This window comes from Meriones unguiculatus, chromosome 17, assembly GCF_030254825.1.
Source record: "Meriones unguiculatus strain TT.TT164.6M chromosome 17, Bangor_MerUng_6.1, whole genome shotgun sequence".
Classification (NCBI taxonomy): Eukaryota; Metazoa; Chordata; class Mammalia; order Rodentia; family Muridae; genus Meriones; species Meriones unguiculatus.
Genome location: NC_083364.1, coordinates 3,845,454 through 3,866,616, shown reverse-complemented (window position 1 = coordinate 3,866,616; position 21,163 = coordinate 3,845,454). Strand labels below are relative to the sequence as shown.

Sequence of the window (21,163 nt, the reverse complement as noted above, 5' to 3'; positions counted from 1 at the left end):
ATGTTGAGAGATATTAATGACCAGTTCTTGATATTTCCTGTTATTTTGATGTTGTTGGTGATGTGTATGTGTGTGTGTGTGTGTGTGAGAGAGAGAGAGAGAGAGAGAGAGAGAGAGAGAGAGAGAGAGAGAGTGAGAGAGAGAGAGAGAAAGAGAGAGAATGTTATTATTCCCTAACTTTGGCTTTGCTGATTTAGGGTTAACCTCTTTGGTTATTTTGTCTCTTTTTTTTTTTTCCAGAGCTGAGGACCGAACCCAGGGCCTTGCTAGGCAAGCGCTCTACCACTGAGCTAAATCCCCAACCCTGAGTTAGCCTCTTTGGAATGTAGTTTTCCTTTTAGTATCTTCTGTAGAGATGGATTTGTGGATAGGTACTATTTCCTTTTGTTTTTGTCATGGAATATCTTGTTTTCTCCCTCTATGGTGATTAAAAGTTTTGTTGGGCTGACATTTGTGGTCTCTTAGTGCCTGTAAGATATGTGTCCAGGCCCTTCTGGCTTTTACAGTTTCTGATGATAAGTCATGTATGATTCTGATAGGTTTGTCTTTACACATGTTGGCCTTTTTCCTTTGCAGCTTTTAATAATCTTTTTGTTCTGCACATTTAATTTAATTTAATAATTATGGACCAGGGTGATTTTCTTTTCTGGTCTAATGTATTTGGTTTTCTATAAGCTTCTTGTACATTTATAGGCATCTCTTTCTTTAAGTTGGGGAATTTTTCTTCTATGACTTTGTTGAAAATATTTTCTTAACCTGGGAGCTAGGCATCTTCTCATTCTTCTTTTCCTATTATTTTTAGGTGTGGTCTTTTCATAGTATCCCAGATTTCTTAGATATTCTGTGTCAGGAGCTTTTAAGATTTAAAATTTTCTTTGACTGATATATCAATTTTTTTCAAAGGTATCTTCTACCCCTGAGATTTTCTCTTCCATCTCTTGTATTCTGTTAGTGATGCAATTGTCCATAGAATGTCAGGATTGTCTTACATTGTGTTCTATTTATTGCTTCTAGCTCCATTATTAGGTCTTCAACAGTTTTTTTTTTTTTCATTTTCTTCTCCTGTTTGATTGTAGTTTCTTGTATTTCTTTAATTTCTTTAAGGGACTCGCTTAATTTTTTCATCAGTTTGAATACATTTTCCTGTGCTAATATGAGAGTTTAGTTATCTTCCTTTAATTCCTCTATCATTTTCATAACCTCAGATTTAAATTCTTTTTCTTACACTTCAAATGTGATAGTAACTCTAGGGCTTGCTGTGCTAGGATCACTGGTTTCTGGTGGTATGAGTTTTCTTTCTTTTGTTCTTATGGTGGCCTCTAGCTATCTGGTTGACTCTGGCATTCACTGGCCTGTTGTTCCCTTTGCTGTGTTCCATGGCTAGTCCCAAGTGGGGCCAAACTGCTGGAGAGCAGGCAGAAAGACCTTGGAGCAGAGAGCTGCTTGGGTGCTCCACAGGCCTCCTTCAAATGACAGACATTGGGTCTTGGGTTGCAAGTCCAGTTCACCTCTTTTTGGTTCATTGTGTCTGCTAGGCTCACTGTTTCTGACCCAGGTGCGCCAGGCAGATTGGGAGCACACAGAAAGGTCTCTGAGCTAAGAGCTTCTTTGGCACTCCACAAGCCTTCTCCAGATGAGAGACAATGGTGCTTGTGTCATAAGCCCAATTCACTTCTGCTTGGTTCACTGCCTTTCTGCTGGACTGGCTCTTTCTGACCCAGGTTGGATATAGGTCGGATGGGGAGCAGGTGGGAAGATCTCAGATGCAGGAACTGTGCCCTGTAATTTAGTTCTTGATATAATATAGTTTGTGTGAAATCCATACCAAGAGTTTTGTCTTAATTTTTTTCTTGTTCTGTGACAAAATACACTGAAAAATACATATTAAGAGAGAAAGGATCTTTTTTACCTCACTAATCTTGAGCTGTGTATAGTACACAATTGTAGGAAGGTCAGAGCTTAAAGTACCTGGTCATACATCATCCACAACTGGAAACAATATAGTGATGAATGCATGCATGTATACTTATTCCTTTCTCCATTTTATATAGTGTCCCATCTCAGCTCAGGAAAATGATTCCCACATTGGGCAGCACTCCCCCAACAACTAATGTAATCAAGGCAGTTTTTATAGGCATTGTCAGAATGCCTTACTATCAATACTCTCTCACATGTGTGCTCAGAAACAGGCTATTTAGGAGATTCTAGGTCTTTCAAAGTAGACCTAAAGAGAATTGATGGATCACAACTCCATTCTTTATTTACTTGATATTCACGCATTTCACTTTTAAGCCATTATATTCTACTCTTTGTTATCACAGGCTCATAGTCTTCTCATAATGAAAAATCCATGCAGTCCATATCAAAAGTCCCCATAAACGTTTATAGTTTCAAAATACCAAAATTCCTAAAGTGTAAGCTGTTATAATTTTTTATTTTAGTCTCTCATGCATTACGTCGTGACCACAGTTTCCTATTGCTCTATTCTTCCTAGTCCATACCCACATTTCTGCTTTCCCCAAGATCCATTTCTCCTCCATTTCTCTTTAAAGAAAGAGCAAGTCTCACAGAAATAAGCACAGAACATTGTCCAATAAGTTACCATAACCTAGGTGCAAACCCTCATAACAAGTCTGGAGAACAAAACCCAGTAGGAGAAAAAAGTGTCCCAAGAGCAGGCAAAAGAGTCAGAGAAAACCCTCCCACTCTCACTGCCCATAGACTAACAGGAACACCAAGCTATACATCTATAAGGTGTATGTGGAGGAACTAGTTCAGGCTCATATAAGGTTCTTGTTTGTTGTTTCAGTCTTTGTGAACCTCTATGAGCCCTGCTTAGTTGATTCAGATGGCTGAATTCTCATTGTGCCCTTTACCCATTTGGCTCATATAAGACTTCCTCCCCTCATTCTGCGGTGTTCTTCTGGCTTCCCCCAGTGTTTGCATGTGGGTTTTTGCATCTGTTCCCATCAGTTGCTGGATGATGTCCTTATGATGACAATTGGGTTAGATATTGCTCTATGACTATAGCAGATATTATTAGGAATCATTTCATTGACTTTTTTTTTTCTAGTTATGTTTGGTTCTATCCTAGGTCTCTGGGCTGCCCTGCCTCTGGCTCTTTGCTATCCAAGCAGTGTCAGGCATGGGCTCCTTTTTGTGGTGTAGGTCTCAGATAGACCAGTCATTGGTTGGTTGGTTAATCCCATAGGTTTTGTACTACTATTACCCCAGCACATCTTGCAGGCAGGACAGATACCTTTTTCATAAGCAAAATATTTCCAAAATATAATAACCTAATACATGAAAAGCATATGATTTCCTCTAAGCTAACTTAACATGTAGTGAAGGCCTGATGATCAGTAGTTAACTCTGTTGTCATTTTTTCCCCAGGATTATGACATTTAAAGCCATTGCTCAACTATTTGTATTGGGATGTTCTTGGGGCATTGGCTTATTTATGGCCATTGAAGTTGGGAAGACATTGAGATTGATCATTGCCTATCTGTTCACCATCATTAATGTCCTGCAGGGGGTTTTGATATTTGTGGTACACTGTCTGCTTAATCGCCAGGTAAGAATGTTTGATTTCTCACCAACTCAGCTCCAAAACTCTCTTGGAACATATGCCCACATTCTTGTAGTTTCACATTTCAATTTGGAATTTTTCATTTTTTCAGATAGTTTCAATTTTTCCTAGATAAATCACACAACGTGTTTCATATCTAGTCATCATCTAAGCATACCTCATAAGGGCATGTCAAGATGAGGTAGATTGTGTGGAATTAACAAATGGTCATTTATTACCAATTTTCCAACCATCGTGGTTTAAAAATTTAAGATATCTATCCTTTTCATGTTATATTATTTTCACTTGATTGATTTAGTCTTTATGAAATGAGAATATCGTCACTTGACAGTGATTTAGGCTGGCACTATGGATACACCGTGAGATATTGTTTGGTATCAAATGGGAAGAGGAGTACATTATTATTTATTTATTGTATTATTATTAGTTACATTTTATTAACTCTATCCCAGCTGTGTCTGCTCCCTCATTCCCTGCCAAACCCTCCCTCCCTCATCTCCTCCCTGCCCCTTTCCAAGTCCACTGATTGGGGAGGGCCTCCTCCCCTTTCATCTGATCCTGTTTTATCAGGTATCTTCAGAACTGGCTACAAAGTCCTTCTCTATGGCCTAGCAGGACTGCTCTTCCCTTGGAGGGTGGGGAGGTCAAAGAGCCTGCCATTGAGTGAGGAGTACATAGTAATCACATCTTAGATCTTAAAGCTTACAGATAGTAATTATGGATGTCATAATCCCTACACTCTGTGGATTAGTCAAAGTAAACCACATGATCAAATTAGAGTTCATCAGAGAGGAGATAAATAGTTCTCTTGTAGTAATGTATGTTTTACAGAGTAACACGAGGATATTTGGCATGAACTACCTCACAGTTTTTCCACTTATTAGCTTATTTTATGACACAGAATATGATGCCTGTTCTCTCTGAGTCTACCTTATCCTGTATGCTTCTTATTTTGAAGCATTATGATTCTTTAATACAGTACAATGTACTCCAGTAGCACACTATTTGAGTGAGTATTTGTTGTAATTATAATTCAGTACTCATTTACAATCACCTTCGATGATCTTTGTCTTTGTTTGTTCATTTGTTTGTTTGTATGATATTGAATGCTAATACCGAAGTTGTATGCTGACAGAATGAGAACATTATCATCATACTTCATTAATGTCTGTACCATAATTTTGTGCCTCTTCTATGTTTGGTACTCCTCCCTCACAATGAAATGACTTAGGAAATGCCAGGTTACCTTGGTCCCATATCTCCCCTCCTATGGAGCTTCATTATTAAAGTCTCTCCCTTTTTCTTATAAAAGATACTTACATGGAATTTTACATATCAAATGGTTCCTTCTTCTGGAAGAGCATCATAGGCAAAAAAGTTTCATGTGGCGGCTCCTTCTTCACATTTTCTGTTTTGCCCTTCCCCCATATTGCTATCTCTCTTCCTTCCTCCCACCTTCCTTCCTCTCCAGTATACACTCCCTTCCCCATCTCCCTCCTGCACTGCTCTCAATAAACCTGCATTTATATAATATTAAAAAAGTTTCCTCTGAAGACATGAGGCTTCTATGATGATTTACAAACTAAAGGGCGCCTCTTTACTTTCTAGGAAAAGTTTGTCAAATAAAGCCTCCTCAGCTAGCAACTGATGTGAGATGATTACAAACTTTTAACTTAAAACTATACTCTGCTTTTATTCACTTTCAAGAGATTTTCTCTGAAGGTCTAGTCTTCTCTTGGTAAACATACTAAATAATAAAGGACTCTTATATTTTTGGTTGTGAGAAGTAGAGGTAGGCTGCTATCCCACCAAACTCCCCACTGTTTTGGATTCTACTCACCCTATGCCAATGCCCCTGCCTTCATAGTCACAATACTCAAACCCCCAACTGCGATGGAGATTCTCTACCTCCAGTTACCTTCCTGAATTTAAGACTTCCATCTCAAATAGAATTTGCAGGCATCTAACCTAGGCCCTCTGCATGTAAGTTATAGTTGTCTAGTTTGTTGGTTTTGCGGGACTCCTAACAGAGGAAGCAGGAGCTATTTCTGATGCTTTTGCTTGATTTTGGGACTCTTGTCCTTCTACTGGGTTGCCTCATCCAGCCTTAATATGAGAGAAGGTACCTAGTCTTATTGAAAATTAATACACCAGTTTGGTTAATATCTCATAGAAGCCTACCCTTTTCTGAAAAAAAAAAAAAAGTAGACACACCCAAGAGGAGTAAACAGCAGGAAATAATAACTCAGGGCTGAAATCAATACATTAGAAACAAAGACAACAGTTCAAACAATCAATGAAACCAAGAACTGGTTTTTTGAGAAAATCAACAAGATAGACAAACTCTTAGCTAAGCTAAATGAAAGGCAGAGGTATACTGTCCAAATCAACAAAATCAGAAATGAAAAGGGGGACATAACAACAGACACTGAGAAAATCCAAAGATTCATTAGGTCCTACTTCAAAAGCCCATATGAAACAAAGTTTGAAAATGTAAATGAAATTCACAATTTTCTTGATAGACTCTATTTACCAAGGCTGAATCTAAATCAGGTAAATAAACTAAATAGTCCTATATCCTCTACGAAAATAGAAGCTGTCATCAAAAGTCTCCCATCCAAAAAAAGGCCAGAGCCAGATGGTTTCAGTGAAGAATTCTACCAGACCTTCAGATAATTGAACTCCAATTATCTTCAAACTATTGCACCAAAGAGGAACAGAAGGAACATTACCAACCTCATTCTATTTGGCAACAGTCACCTTGATACCTAAACCACACAAAGATCCCCTCCCCCCAAAAAAAGAGAACTTCAGAACAATATCACTTATGAACAATGATGCAAAAATACTCAATAAAATACTCACAAATGGAATCCAAGAATACAATAAAGATGTCATCCACTATGACCAATTAGGCTTCATCACAGGCATGTAGGGGTGGTTATTTATATATGAAAATCCATCAATGTAATCCACCATATAAACAAACTGAAAGAAAAAAATATGATAATTTCTTTAGATGCCAAAAAAGCATTTGGAAAAATTAACACCCATTCATGTTTAAAGTTTTGGAGAGATCAAGGATACAAGGCACATACCTAAACATAATAAAAGCAATATAGAGCAGGCCTATAGCCAACATCAAACTAAATGGAGAGAGACTTATATCAATCCCACTTAAATCAGGGACAAGGCATAGCTGTTGAAGTTGTAGCTAGAGCAATAAGAAACCTAAAAGAGATCAAGGGGATACAACTCTGAAATAAAGAAGTCAAGTATTGCTATTTGCAGATGATATGATAGTGTACATGAGTGACTGCAAAAATTCTGCCAGAGAACTCCTTCAGCTGATAAACACCTTCAGAAATGTGGCTGGATACAAAATTAAGTAAAAAAAAAACCTGAAGCACTCCTGCATATAAAATACAAACAGGCTGAGGAAGAAATTAGGGAAACAACACCCTTCACAGTAGCCAGAAATATCGTAAATAACTTTGTGTGATTCTAACCAAGCAAGTGAAAAACCTTTATGATAAAAAATCTTCAAATCTCTGAAGAAAGAAAAAGAAGAAGATATCATAAAATGGAAAGATCCCCCATGCCAATGATTGGAAGGATTGCCAAAAGCAGTCTATAGATTCAATGCAACTCAAATCAAAATACCAAAACAGTTTTTTTTTACAGACCTTGAGAGAACAATTCTCAATTTCATGTGGAAAAGCAAAATAATAATAATAATAATAATAATAATAATAAATAAAAAATAAAAATAATTTAAAAAAACAAAAAAAAGAATAGCTAAAACAGGAGGGATCTCCATCCCAGATCTCAAGCTATACTATAGAGCAATAGTAATAAAAACTGCATGGTACTGGCATAGAAACAGAATGGTAGATCAAAGGAACCGAATAGAAGACCTAGAAATAAACCCACACACTTATGGACACCTGATTGATTTTTGACAAAGATGCCAAAACCATACAATGGATAAAAGACAGCATCTTCAACAAATGGTGCTGGTCTAACTGGATGTCTACATGTAGAAAAATGCAAATAGATCTATACTTACCACCCTGCACAAAACTAAATTCCAAGTGGACCAAAGACCTCAACATAAAACCAGACACATTAAATCAGTTAGAAGAAAAAGTGGGAAACTCATTGGCACAGGAGACAATTTCCTGAACAGAACACCAACAGCACAAGCTCTAAGATCAGCAATCAATAATGGGACCTCATGAAACTGAAAAGCCTCTGTAAAGCAAAGGACACTGTTATAAGAGCAAAATGGCAAGTAAAGACTGGGAAAGGATCTTCACCAATCCTATATCTGACAGGGGAGATAGAAAGACCTAGAGGGGACAGGAACTCCCCAAGGAGAATAAAAGAGCCTAAAAATCTGGACCCACAGGGGCCTGCAGAGACCAATACTCCAACCAAGGACCATGCCTGGAGAGGACCTAGTCCCTCTTCTTAGAGAAATCCCATAAGCTGCTCAGTTTTCAAGTGTGTTCACTAGTAAGGGGATAAGGGGCCGTCTCTGACATAAACTCAGTGACAGGCTGTTTGATCGCCTCCCCCTGAGGGGGGTGCAGCCTTGCCAGGCCCAGGAGGAATATGATGCAGGCAGCACTGATGAGACTGACAGGCTAGGGTCAGATAGATGGGGAGGAGGACCTCCCCTATCGGGGGACTAGGGAAAGGACATCGGGGAGAAAATGGTAGGCAGGTGGAACTAAGAGAAGATGAGGGAAGGGGCTAGGATGGACGTACAAAATGAATATATTGCAATTAATTAATTAACTAAAAATAATAAATGGCTCACTATATTCTTAATGGGCCCAGTATTCATGGTTATCTGTAACTTTTTTCAATTAATTATTTCAACAGAAGCAAAATGTAATGTGTCTTTATGAAGTTGTATTGAGGAGTGAAAATTCAAATCTTTTATTTAATTATTTTGTCTCATATATTATGTTCCCACAGTTGTTTCCCCTCCCTCCTGTCCTCCTAGTCCCCCCTCTACCTCTTCTCTTCATGAACTCCTGTTTTTTTTCTTTTTTTATTTCGTTTTTCTTTATTAACTACACTTTATTCACTTTGTATCCCCCCCCCATGGTTCACTTCCTCTTCCTGTCCCAATCCCTCCCTTCCTCCACCTTCTGCATGCATGCCCCTCCCCAAGTCCACTGATAGGGGAGGACTTCTTTTCCTTCCTTCTGGTCACAGTCAATTAGGTCTCATCAGGAGTGGCTGCATTTTATTCTTCTGTGGCCTGGTAATGCTGCTTCCCCCTCAGGGGGAGGTAACTAAAGAGCAGGCCAATCAGTTCATGTCAAAGACAGTCCCTGTTCTTAATACAATGGAACCCACTTGGATAATGAACTGCCATGGGCTACATCTGTGCAGGGGTTTTAGGTTATCTCCATGCATAGTCCTTGGTTGGAATAGCAGTCTCAGGAAAGATCCCTGGGCTCAGATCTTTTGGTTCTGTTGCTCTCCTTGTGGAGTTCCTGTCCTCTCCAGATCTTACTGTTTCCCACTTCTTTCCTAAGATTCCCTGCACTCTGCTGAAAGGTTGCCCATAAGTCTCAGCATCTACTTTGGTAGTCTGCAGGGCAGAGCTTTTCAGAAGTCCTCTGTGGCAGGCTCCTGAATTGTTCTCTCTTTTCTCCTTCTTCTGATGTCCAGCCTCTTTGCCTTTCTGGATAGGAACTGAGCATTTTAGCAAAAGTCCTCCGTCTTAATTAGTTTCTTTAGGTGTACAGATTTTAGTAGGTTTATCCTATATTATATGTCTATATGAGTGAGTATATACCGTGTGTATCTTTCTGCTTCTGGGATAGCTCACTCAGATGATCTTTTCCAGATCCCACCATTTACCTGCAAATTTCATGATTTCCTTGTTTTTTATTGCTGAGTAATATTCCATTGTGTAGATATACCACAATTTGTGCATCAATTCCTCCACTGAGGGGCATCTGGGCTGTTTCCAGCTTCTGGCTATTACAAATAAAGCTGCTACAAACATGGTTGAGCAAATGTCCTTTTTGTGTACTTGAGCCTCTTTTGGATATATGCCTATGAGTGGTATGGCTGGATCTTGAGGAAGCACTATTCCTAGTTGTCTGAGAAAGCACCAGATTGCTTTCCAGAGTGGTTGTACAAGTTTACATTCCCACCAGCAGTGGAGGAGGGTTCCTCTTTCCCCACAACCTCTCCAGCATGTGTTGTCTCTTGAGTTTTTGATCTTAGCCATTCTGATAGGTGTAAGGTGAAATCTCAGGGTCATTTTGATTTGCATTTCCCTGATGGCTAATGAGGTTGAGCATTTCTTTTTATTTGTTGTAAAATAAATTTTATTGTATACAATATTTAATACATTACACACACAAATGCAAATTTAAAATTCAGAATTACAGCTTGGTATTTATTTTTTAGCTCCACTAAGTCCATTTGTTATGAGACAGTTATTAATTAGACAGCTATAAAGGACATTTATTTGATCAGTATCTAGTTTGATGTTCTGTGATCAGTTTTTTTTTTCTTTATTAATTACACTTTACTCACTCCCCCCCCCCCCATGGTTCCCTTCCTCCTCCCGTCCCAATCCCTCCCTTCCTCTTCTGTCAGGGGAGGTAATGTTTCTCTGCCATTTGATATTCCTCCGCAGAGAATTCTCTGTTTAGCTCTGTGCCCCGTTTTTTAATTGGATTACTTGGTTTTCTGCTGTTTAACTTCTTTAGTTCTTTATATATACTGGATATTAGCTCTATGTCAGATATAGGGTTGGTGAAGATCTTTTCCCAATCTCTAGGCTTTTGTTTTGTTCTGAGGACAGTGTCCTTTGCTTTATAGAAGCTTTTCAGTTTCATGAGGTCCCATTTATTGATTGTTGCTCTTAGAGCCTGTGCTGTTGGTGTTCTGTTCAGGAAGTTGTCTCCTGTGCCAATGAGTTCAAGGTTATTCCCCACTTTTTCTTCTAAGAAGTTTAGTGTGTCTGGTTTTATGTTGAGGTCTTTGATCCACTTGGACTTTAGTTTTGTGCAGGCTTATAAGTATGGATCTATTTGCATTTTTCTACATGTAGACTTCCAGTTAGACCAGCACCATTTGTTGAAGAGGCTGTCTTTTTTCCATTGAATGGATTTGGCATCTTTGTCAAAAATCAGGTGTCCATAAGTGTGTGGATTTATGTCAGGGTCTTCTATTCGATTCCAATGATCCACCATTCTGTTTCTATGCCAGTACCATGCAGTTTTTAGTATTGTTGCTCTATAGTACAGCTTGAGATCAAGGATGGAGATACCTCCTGAAGATCTTTTACTGTAGAAAATTGTTTTAGCAATTCTGGGTTTCTTGTCGTTCCATATGAAGGTGAGGATTTTTCTTTCAAGGTCTGTAAAGAATTGTGTTGGTAATTTGATGGGAATTGCATTGAATCTGTAGATTGCTTTTGGTAAAATGGCCATTTTTACTATGTTAATCCTGCCAAGCCATGAGCATGGGAGATCTTTCCATCTTCTCATATCTTCTTCTAATTCTTTCTTCAGAGACTGGAAATTTTTTTCATACAAGTCTTTGACTTCCTTGGTTAGGTTCACAGCAAGGTACTTTATGTCCTTTGTGGCTATTGTGAAGGGTGTTGTTTCCCTAATTTCTTTGTATACAGGAAGGCTACTGATTTTTTTTTTTTTTAGTTAATTTTGTATCCAGCCACTTTGCTGAAGGTGTTAATCAGCTGTAGGATTTCCCTGGTAGAGTTTTTGGGGTCACTCAGGTATACTATCATATCATCTGCACACAGTGATACTTTGACTTCTTCCTTTCCAATTTGTATCCCCTTGATCTCCTTCAATTGTCTTATTGCTCTAGCTATGACTTCAAGAACAATGTTGAAAAGATATGGAGAGAGTGGGCAGCTTTGCCTTGTCCCTGATTTCAGTGGCAATGATTTAAGTTTCTCTCCATTGAGTTTGATGTTGGCTATAGGCTTGCTGTATATCACCTATACTATGTCTGAACATAGTATGAACATATATGTGCCTTGTATCCCTGATCTCTCCAATACTTCAGGAAATTTAGGCCTCTATGGGATATCAAACAAACTGGCATATTTAGTTGCAATATGAATAGGCACCATCTCTCATATTAAGTCTGCATGAGGCAACCCAGTAGAAGGACAAGGTCCCAAAATCAAGCAAAAATATCAAAAATAGCTCCTTCTCCCTCTGTTAGGAGTCCCACAAACCCAACAAACTAGACAACTATAACTTACATGCAGAAGGCCTAGGACAGATGCCTGCAAATTCTATTTGAGATGGAAGTCTTAAATTCAGGAAGGTCGCTGGGAGCAGAGCATCTCCATCTCAGTTGGAGGTTTTAGTGTTGTGACTATGAAGGCAGGGGCATTGGCATAGGGTGAGTAGAATCCAAAACATTGGGGAGTTTGGTGGGATGGCAGCCTACCTGTATTTCTCCCAATCTGCTTGATCTCTGGTAGAGTAGAAAATTTTTATGCTGGTTGAAGGCTAGATTGTTCCCATTTTCTGAGATCTCTAGTATAGCATGGAGACCAACCAACAAAGGTTGGACTCTGGTAGTACAATGAGTCTCCATATGGGCTGGGGGCTGGTGAATGGTGCCTGGGAGGGCTGGTGGGTTGGGGTAGGGTGAGTAAAAGGCGAGTAGCTGAGTTTTGCAGGCAGACAACCTATCTGGATTTGTCCCAGTCTGCTTGGTCTTTGGTAGAGCTAAGAGGCTATGCCCCTCTTGGAGGCTGAGGCACAGCTAGTAGGACAGCAAGGGATTGGGGATAGTGTACGGGGACTCTGAGATAGTGAGCGAGTGTGAAAGATTGAGGGCTGGCAGCCTACTAAACTTTTCCCAATCTGTCCAGTCTCTAAAAGATTTGGGAATCTCTGCCTTATGCTGTTCTGTGGTAGCACAGAGAGTCTCTACCCCATTGGAATCTGGGCTATGACAACTAGGAGAATGGAGTACTGGGTTCTGGGTGGACAGAGACTGAGAGTAGGAGAGTTTGGTGTGCAGGTAGCCTACCTGGACTTCTTTCAATCTTCTTGGTCTCTGGTAAAGCAGGGAGGCTGGGGAATAGCAAGTAGGAGTGTGGATAGGGTAGGGGGATGTTGAGATAGATTATGGAAGGTCTCTGGGAATATAGTCTACCTTGACTTCTCCCAGTCTACAATATCTCTAGATATTGTAGAGCTGGCAGTCTTTGGCTTTGTTAACAGGTAGGGCACAGCAAATAGAAGAGCACATGACTTGGAAAGGGTGGGATGATACTGAGACAGTAAGAGACTGCGTATGTTTTAGGGGAGAACAGCTTACCTGGACTTATTTCCAGTCTGCAAGGTCTCTAACAGAGTGAGGAATCTCTGTACCAACCTATAAAATCTTATATTTAATATGACAATGACTTTAAAACAGGGCATGTCATAGACTTGTAGGGCATACTTTCAAATATCATTTAAAACATTGCTTACATGAGATTTGGACTTTACCAACTCAATTAGAAGTTAAAGATGGATTTTTAAAATGAATTTATTTGAAAGTTAAATGTTGTGTTGCATAGTAAATGCCTCACATATATCTGTTGTTCAGTAAATTTTGCCACCATCCTCACACACTCATATGTAGTATAATCTTCTGTTTCTTAATCTTCATCACTACCACCACCATCATCATCCAATCATTATCCTGCTTACATTATCCTGGTAACATCATCACAATCACATCCATCATCATGGTCATCATTATCACCATCACAATAGTTATTATAATTTTTGTATTCCTCTTTATTCACATCACTATCACCATCATCACCACCATCATTATTATTACCATCAACAGTGCTACTCTGGTCACTATCATCACATCCTTCATCATACTTATTACCACCACCCCAATTATTATAATCATCATCATCCGATTTATGTCATTCTCATCACCATTGCCACCAATCACAATAATTTCAATGTAATACCACCATTAATTTTCATCATCACCATGATGTTTATTAACATCATCAAGATCACTACCATGATTATTCATCACCATCTTCATCATTGTCATCACTACCACTGTGGTCACTGTCCTCATATCACATAATAATCATATTCATCAGTATCAATTTCACTGTGAAAATTAGCATTATTTTCATTATCATCACTATTCTCATGATAGCATTATGACTATCATGACTATCCTCCTCTTTGTCATCTTTATCACTACCACTACCATCACATTCATTAGTATCACAATCATATAATTATAGTAATCACCACCATTTCCACCATCATTATCTGCACCACGATCACCACCAGCAATATCACCACATGTTTATGGTATTTAACATAGATACCTTTTTATAATGGAGGAATTGAATTTTAAAAATTATTAAGATAAAATATGGGCCAAATATATTCAGGAAAACATTGACAGTGATAGAGAGTAGCATTGGGATTTGTATCTTTCAGATCCCAAGTTAGGTATACTCTTCTGTTGAACAAATTCAGGTTATGACCCATTGTAATTGCTTTTTTTTTTTTTTTCGCCCAGGTACGAATGGAATATAAAAAGTGGTTTCATAAGATACAGAAAGGGGTTGAAATTGAAAGCACTGAGATGTCTCAATCTACTACCCACACCAAAATGGTAAGCTCAGCTCCCCAGGAGAGCTTTATGTTACCTGATCCAGTTTCTCATGGAAGCATGTGTTTCATCTTTGTTCCTTGATTGAAAAAAAAATTAAAAATCTGGCCTACAATATACAGCCATGGTTTCTAGATTTGGCACCTAAATTCCTTTCTTCATTCTTTATTTTCTTTTTGCCTTCCTCCCTTCACTACTTCCTTTCTGCATACCATCTTTGCTCTCTAACCCACTCACATCTCTGACTTTTCTTCAATATCCCTTATTTGATTTTTCCTCCCTCTCCCCAAACTCTATCTCTTTTTCTGTTCACTATTATAAGTGGTTATATACTCACTTCAGAAACCTTAAGTCAGAGTGCATTAGCTATAACCAATGGAAAAAATCTGTAAGATAGCACAAGATGCCTCAGCCTATGGTAAGATCAGGGATACTACTGACTTATGTACTAATAATTTAGAGATTTGTTACTCTTTGCCTTGCATATTTCCTTTGAGAAATGACACATAGTCCTCAGTTTCATTACTGAGGCCCAGACCACCCTCTTCTATGTCCTTCACTTCCCATGAGAACATTGCCTTCCTATGTTCACATACCTCTCTATGCACTGCTTTCACATGTGACCATCTAATTCCCTGAAGCTTCAAGAGTTTGTCCATAGACTCCATGAATCAAGATTTTCATAGTATTATGATCCTCTGATAAATGTGATCCATAAAAAGAGGAACCTTCTCAGGGTGGTCCTGTTTCTAGCTTATTGATGTTCTGATGAGCCACAGAAGTGAGTTCTTATATTGTGCTAAATTTAGGTGTAGTCAGAGGCACACTCAGACCCATCCCTTTATCATATCATATCTGTGAAATTTGGGGATGAGGAGTTTGTAGAGTCAGTATATTGTTTGCCTTGCAAACATGAGGTTCAATTTCATTCCTGGCACTTACTCAAGAAAAAAAAGACAGGCATGGTGGTATATGCTTGTAATCTCAGCACTGAGAATATAGAGATGAATGATCCCTTGAACTCCTTGAACAGCTGATTTCACATGAATAAATGAGCCCCTGACCAGGTAGTAACTCTGTTAAAAAATAAATGACACCTGATAAAATGACACTGGTAGCTGTCCTCTGCCCTCCATTTGTGTATATACTCATGTACACATTCACCTATACAAATACCTGAGTGCACACACATAAAATTGAAAATAACCATAGCTACTGCTGTGTAGTTATTTATCAGTTTTCACCATTATCTTTAGCTTGTCTTATGCTCACACTCTTTATTCCCCATGAAGTTCACTTCCAAAGTACCAAAATGAACTTCCATGTATATAAGTATACAAATAACTCAAGGTGATAACTGATAAAATGATTCCTTGCCATTTCAGAGAATTGTGATTAGACCGAGCCAATTAGTGGGCATCCACTGACTCTTAAATGCTGAGAGTCTTGCTACTGGGTACATATTTGATCGTGGTCATGGTATGATGCTATGCCCATAGATGCTATGCTATGGATCTCTTAGTATTTAAGGGTACAGGGTTAGGGATATGGCTTAATGAGTAAATAAAGCACTTGTCATGCATAAGTGGGACCGTAGTTTCACATGTCCAGTTTCCATGTAAAACTGATATTGTACATACATTTTAAATTTCATCACTGCTCCAGCAAGATGGGAGGCAGAGACAGGAGAATGTCCAGAAGTTCAGGAGCACTATCTGTTAAGCACAGTAACAAACAAGGGATCCTGTCTCACACAAGGTAGGAGGCTACAACTGGCAGCTGAAGTCATCCACTAACCTCCATGTGAAAGACAGACATGCATTCACCTGTTCTCACACACATGAACACATACATATACACACACACACAAAAAAAACTACAAAATATACACAAAAGACAAATGAGTATAATGGTTCTTTTAAAGAAGAAGTAAAATATACAGTATTAGCAAGTGACAATAAAAGCAAATGGGTGTGGTTTCATTCCTCTATTAAAGAAGGTCTGTACAAGGTGCCAAAATTCATTGAAAAGTATAGAGAGATCAATCAGGTTAGGAAAACATGCAGTGTTCTGTAAGGAGGCTGTAGCTTCTCTGTTCTCCCCTTCCGTGCCCTTCCCTACTCTTATCCTGTTCCACTTCTTCCATTTTTTTTCCTTTCCTTTTCCTTCCCTTCCTTTTCTTCCCCTTCCCATTCTTTCCTTTCCTTTCTCCTTTCTTTTCCTTTCCTTTCACATTTGCTGTTTAACTTACAAGTCAACTTACAAGTATTTAAAATCACCCCAAAAATGTACTTTTGGGTATTTTCTGTGTGGCTATTTAGGAGAAATGACCCTCTGAACTTGGGTGGCAACTTGTGATAGGATGGCTTCTTAAACTAAATCAAAATGGCGAAAGACAAATATTTGAAAGTGGACACTCTCTTTCCTCTGGTTCCTGATTTTCTTGGATGGGAGAATCAGCTTCGGTTTTCCATTTTGGGAAGTAGTCCTGCAACCCTTCCTGTTCAAATGTTTATAAAGATAACAGTCATTGTGAGATTTCTATTACACAGGCAGCATTTTAAAATCAAATCCTACATCTATTCACTGTTTCTCTTTCCACAGCTTTTTTTCTGTATTAATCATTAACTGGTATTCAACATTCAAATACAAATTTTTTTTAATTTCTCTTGTGTTAATCTCTGTGTGTGTAGTATATTTCACCAAAACAAATGTCTTCAACCCCTATTCAGTTTTTCTTTTCTTTAAAAAAAAATCATTTATTTATTTATTTATTTCATAATATCTGTATTTTGTCTGAATACTTGATGCACTCAAACATCAGAAGAGGGCATCAGATCTCCTGGAACTAGAATTAGAGACAGTTATGAACCACTATGTTGTGCAAGAAATTAAAATAAGGTTCTCTGAAGAGTGTCTATTGCTCTTAACTGCTGAACCATCACTCTAGCCACTCCATCTTTTTTTTTTTTCTAAATAGGAGAGAATTTTTTGTGTGGCTCAATAATAATTCATGTGTATGCAAAGCATGTTTTCTTTACCTGACAGTAAACATTTCTGTAGATTTTATGTCTTAGTTATAATGGAATATTAAGTGTGCTCAGACAGGTATCTCTGTGATGTTTCAATGATGAATGTACTAAGAAAAATTTTTGTGCTCTTGAGGTTCCTGGGTTTCTTAGTCGGTTTTCTACTGCAATGATAAGATATGACCAAGGCAACTTATAGTAGAAAAAGTTTATTGGAAGCTTATAGTTTCAATGGGGAGTCCATGCACATCATGGCAATGAGCATCGACACAGTCAGACAGGCATAGCAGTGGAAGATAGCTGAGAGATTACATCCTGATCCATAAGTACAAGACATAGAAAGAGTGAGATACTGGGGCTGGCATGTGCTTTTAAAACCTAATAGCCCTCCTCCACAGACAAACCTTCTCCAAAAGAGCCACATCCCCTAATCCTTCCCAAATCCTTCTACTGATCTGGGACCAAGAATTTAAATATTTTAACCTGTGAGGGCTATTCTCACTCAAACCATCACACTGGGTTGCCCTGTCTGAACCTTGATCAACTCCTCATAAAACTGTCATTGAATAAAAATCAGAATGGTATCCATAAGACCATTGTGTTCTATTGTAATCTACTGTTTGTGTTACATTTCATTAATGTCAAATTTCAAGAACCAGCTTCATAAAAAGAATCAAAAAACTAGTCATAAATCTATATGTTTAGATGTCATGTTCTAGTATAAAAGGTCCATATAGACTCTTATAATGCCAGTAAATTTTCTGTGGCCTCTAACAGACCTGATATTGTTATATTTAAAGGACATAAAATGCATAAGTTCAAATACCTACTTCCAGGATATGTGGCCTTGACAAGTCACATTTGATGTTTCGTGGATTCAGAGTCCCAGTATGTAAAACAAAGAAAATATTGATGTTTTCACAAAGAATAAATGATTACATGCATGATAACACCAGGGAGGAAATGAAAGATCGTAGCAAGCTGATATTTTTACGGAAAGATGTAAAGTAAGATAAGTTTCACATATATCGGGTGGCGAGGTATTCTACACTCAGGTACTCTAAGATTCAAACCTACCAAAAGTCTTAGCTTGTTACCATAGTGCCAACTAGAATTTTCCTTTCTAAGGAGTGAATTTCTGTTTATCTGTAAATTTTTATTCATTATAGGAGGAAGCATGAAAGTCAGCAGAACTGACTCAGTGAAAGCACTCACAACCTGAGTTCCTGCTTCTTAGCCAAAGACCATCCTCAACACCATGTGGTCACATATGGACTAGGTTTATGTCACCATTTTTATATGTGAATTGATAACATGATACTCTTTTGACTTTTTGAAAATGGCTTTGCTACAATTATTAATGTATAGTAACTGCACATGTGAATGTATTTCACTGGAAAATTTCCATAAATACATACATACAGCTTCGATCATGTCCGCCCTCCCTGATTTATACTATATTTCTATTGCTATTTCTCACTTAATTACCATAACATGTTTTATTTGGGTTTCATCTATATTTCTGCAAGCAACAGGTTTTCATTTTTCTTCAAAGTAGAAAAATATTTCATGAGTTATATAAACTGTGTTTTCTTTGTCCAATGAAAGACAATGAGGTTGACTCCACAACTTGGCTGTAGTGAATAGCACCTCAGTAGATATGACTGGGCTGGTATAGGACACACCTCTCTGAGAGAAACAGCTGTCATCTTCATAAGGTCAACTATGACTACAAGCTTGTTGATTCTCACAGAAAAGAAATGAGGAGTGTCATTGGATCCTCACCTGAGATTCCGGCAATAATTCCAAAGAATTTATATGAAATTCTTCCCTAATATTCTGGTCTCCAGAGATGCTAGAGGATATAGTCTTCGTGAAGGTTTATTGAGAGAGACTTATTGATGAAACTATAGGGATGTGACCATCCATGTTAAGTGAAGTATCTCCAGTCCCACTGATATGAGGTCAGCCACATGCTTGTAAAAAAACCTTCATCTAATAAACCCATTGTATTCCATGGATGACTTGGGTGAAATCTTATTTCACTTTGTCACAGGTATTTGTGAGGAGGGATTAGACTGTTCTGTCTCCCAAGATAAAGAATTTTCTTGACGTGTGATAAGGCAACCACACGTTAAGCTTGTGGAGACTCTATGACTTCACAGTAACTGTGTGAATGTACATCACCATTAACCCTGTTAATTGTGCATTTTCTCTGTATCTTTGTCAGCATCTGTGTTAGCAGTCCTTACTGGAAAGAATGGAATTTCATATCCAGTTTTCGTTATCTTAAAGGCTAGGTGTATCAAGAACTCTTTATATTCCATTCCATCACCTGAGAGCTGACTGTTCACATAACCAGTTTTTCCTTCTTGAATTGCTTTTAATCTTGTGTTTATTTTTTAATTTCTTTATGTGTCCAGGACATTAAAATCCTCCAGTGTCAGTTACTTCTCTGTGGCTACACTGAAACCCCATGGCAAAAAGCAAGATAGGGAAGAAAAATTTTATTTTAAAGGTCCCAAGGTAGTACATAGAGTTGTTGTGTCACAGGAATGTAACTCAGAGTGTGAGGATGGCGTGGCAGACAGAAGGAGGCATCAGCACATGCCGTCTACACACAAAATTGAGTCCATGCTGCAAATATGCTGAGGACTTTGGCTAAGAAAGTGAAAACAAAACATGTAAACACAATTCCAAATGTGCTTTGCTACAAGATCTAGGTGGCTATGCTGGGTTCTTTAATGAAGAATAAGAAGCAGAGGAAAGGGCGTGAGAAGGGTGAGTATGATGTAGCTGAGAATAGTTTTTGACCTTCACAATGGATGTGTCTACATGCTTTAGAAAGCCTGAAGAAATAAGGACTGTGAGCACAGAAAAGCACAAGGCCATAGAGGCCAGAGCCATCCTGAAGAAGTTTTCATAAGCCAGAAATAACATACCTCTTTCAAGACAGCAGATTTGTTCTGTGTTTGCATAATGATCATCAGGTACTTCACACATTCTCCCATATTAAGGAAGAAATACAATATGCTATCAATTTTATTTCAGTAAATTTATCATAATGGGGAGGGTTTGAGAAAATGATGTCTTTTGGCCTTTGAGTTAAATAGCAAATGCAGTTGTTTTAATAATAAAGTTACTCAGCATATTGTTACAGATTTTATTTCTTTAATCCATATGGTAACATTCAACTATGATTTCTTGTGACAGGGTGTTTCCTTCTTATTTTATTTTTATGAGTGTTTTGCCTGTATGTATGTATGTACAACACATGCATGCAAAAGAGAGGGTGAGAACCCCTGTGTCTGAACATAATGTATGTGGTTAGCTATTTTATGAGTTCTGGGAATCAAGCCCAAAATTCTCTGGAAGAGCAGTCAGTGCTCTAAACAACTGGCCACTCTCTCCAGCTTCATGAAGTAGTTTTACAGTTAGTATTTACTTGGGAATTTATAAACATGATGGAAATATTCAAATGCTATGGCACAAAATTAACTCTAAAGTATCTTTATCATATGAAAATTTTGGTAGATCTATGCAGATAAAATGTATTCATGCCGAATGTGATTTTAGTTCATATATCTTTTGGTTGATATTAATGGTGATTTGTGAATTCTAGAACTGTTACATTTATTGGTTTATTTCTTTCTGTGTGTGAAGGAGCATATACACTGACAAGCCATAGTATGTGTGTGGCCATCAGAGGACAACTTGAAGTAGCTGGTTCTCTGTTCCACCACATGAATCTAAAAGTGGAACTCAGATACCTGACAAGTGCCTTTACCCACAGAACCATATAAACAGCCCATATTTTAAAATTCTACAAGAAATTTCAAATTTTTCTCTTCTCTCTTCTGACTTTTGGTTT

General features: G+C 38.1%; 1 protein-coding gene across 7 annotated transcripts in view; it reads left to right on the top strand.

Moving 5' to 3' along the window:
- LOC110564769 (adhesion G protein-coupled receptor E4-like) overlaps positions 1–19,309 on the top strand; it is a 101,502-nt gene extending 82,193 nt beyond the window's left edge. For 6 of the 7 annotated variants that reach the window (XM_060370920.1, XM_060370921.1, XM_060370922.1 and 3 more), the window contains 3 exons: positions 3,394–3,574; positions 14,171–14,266; positions 18,462–19,309. In XM_060370920.1, the coding sequence (XP_060226903.1) occupies positions 3,394–3,574; positions 14,171–14,266; positions 18,462–18,473 (289 nt within the window). In that variant the 3' untranslated portion in view covers positions 18,474–19,309. The remainder of the gene's footprint in view (positions 1–3,393; positions 3,575–14,170; positions 14,267–18,461) is intronic. The other variant, XM_060370926.1, reaches the window with a different exon arrangement.
- The last annotated feature ends 1,854 nt before the right edge of the window (positions 19,310–21,163 follow it).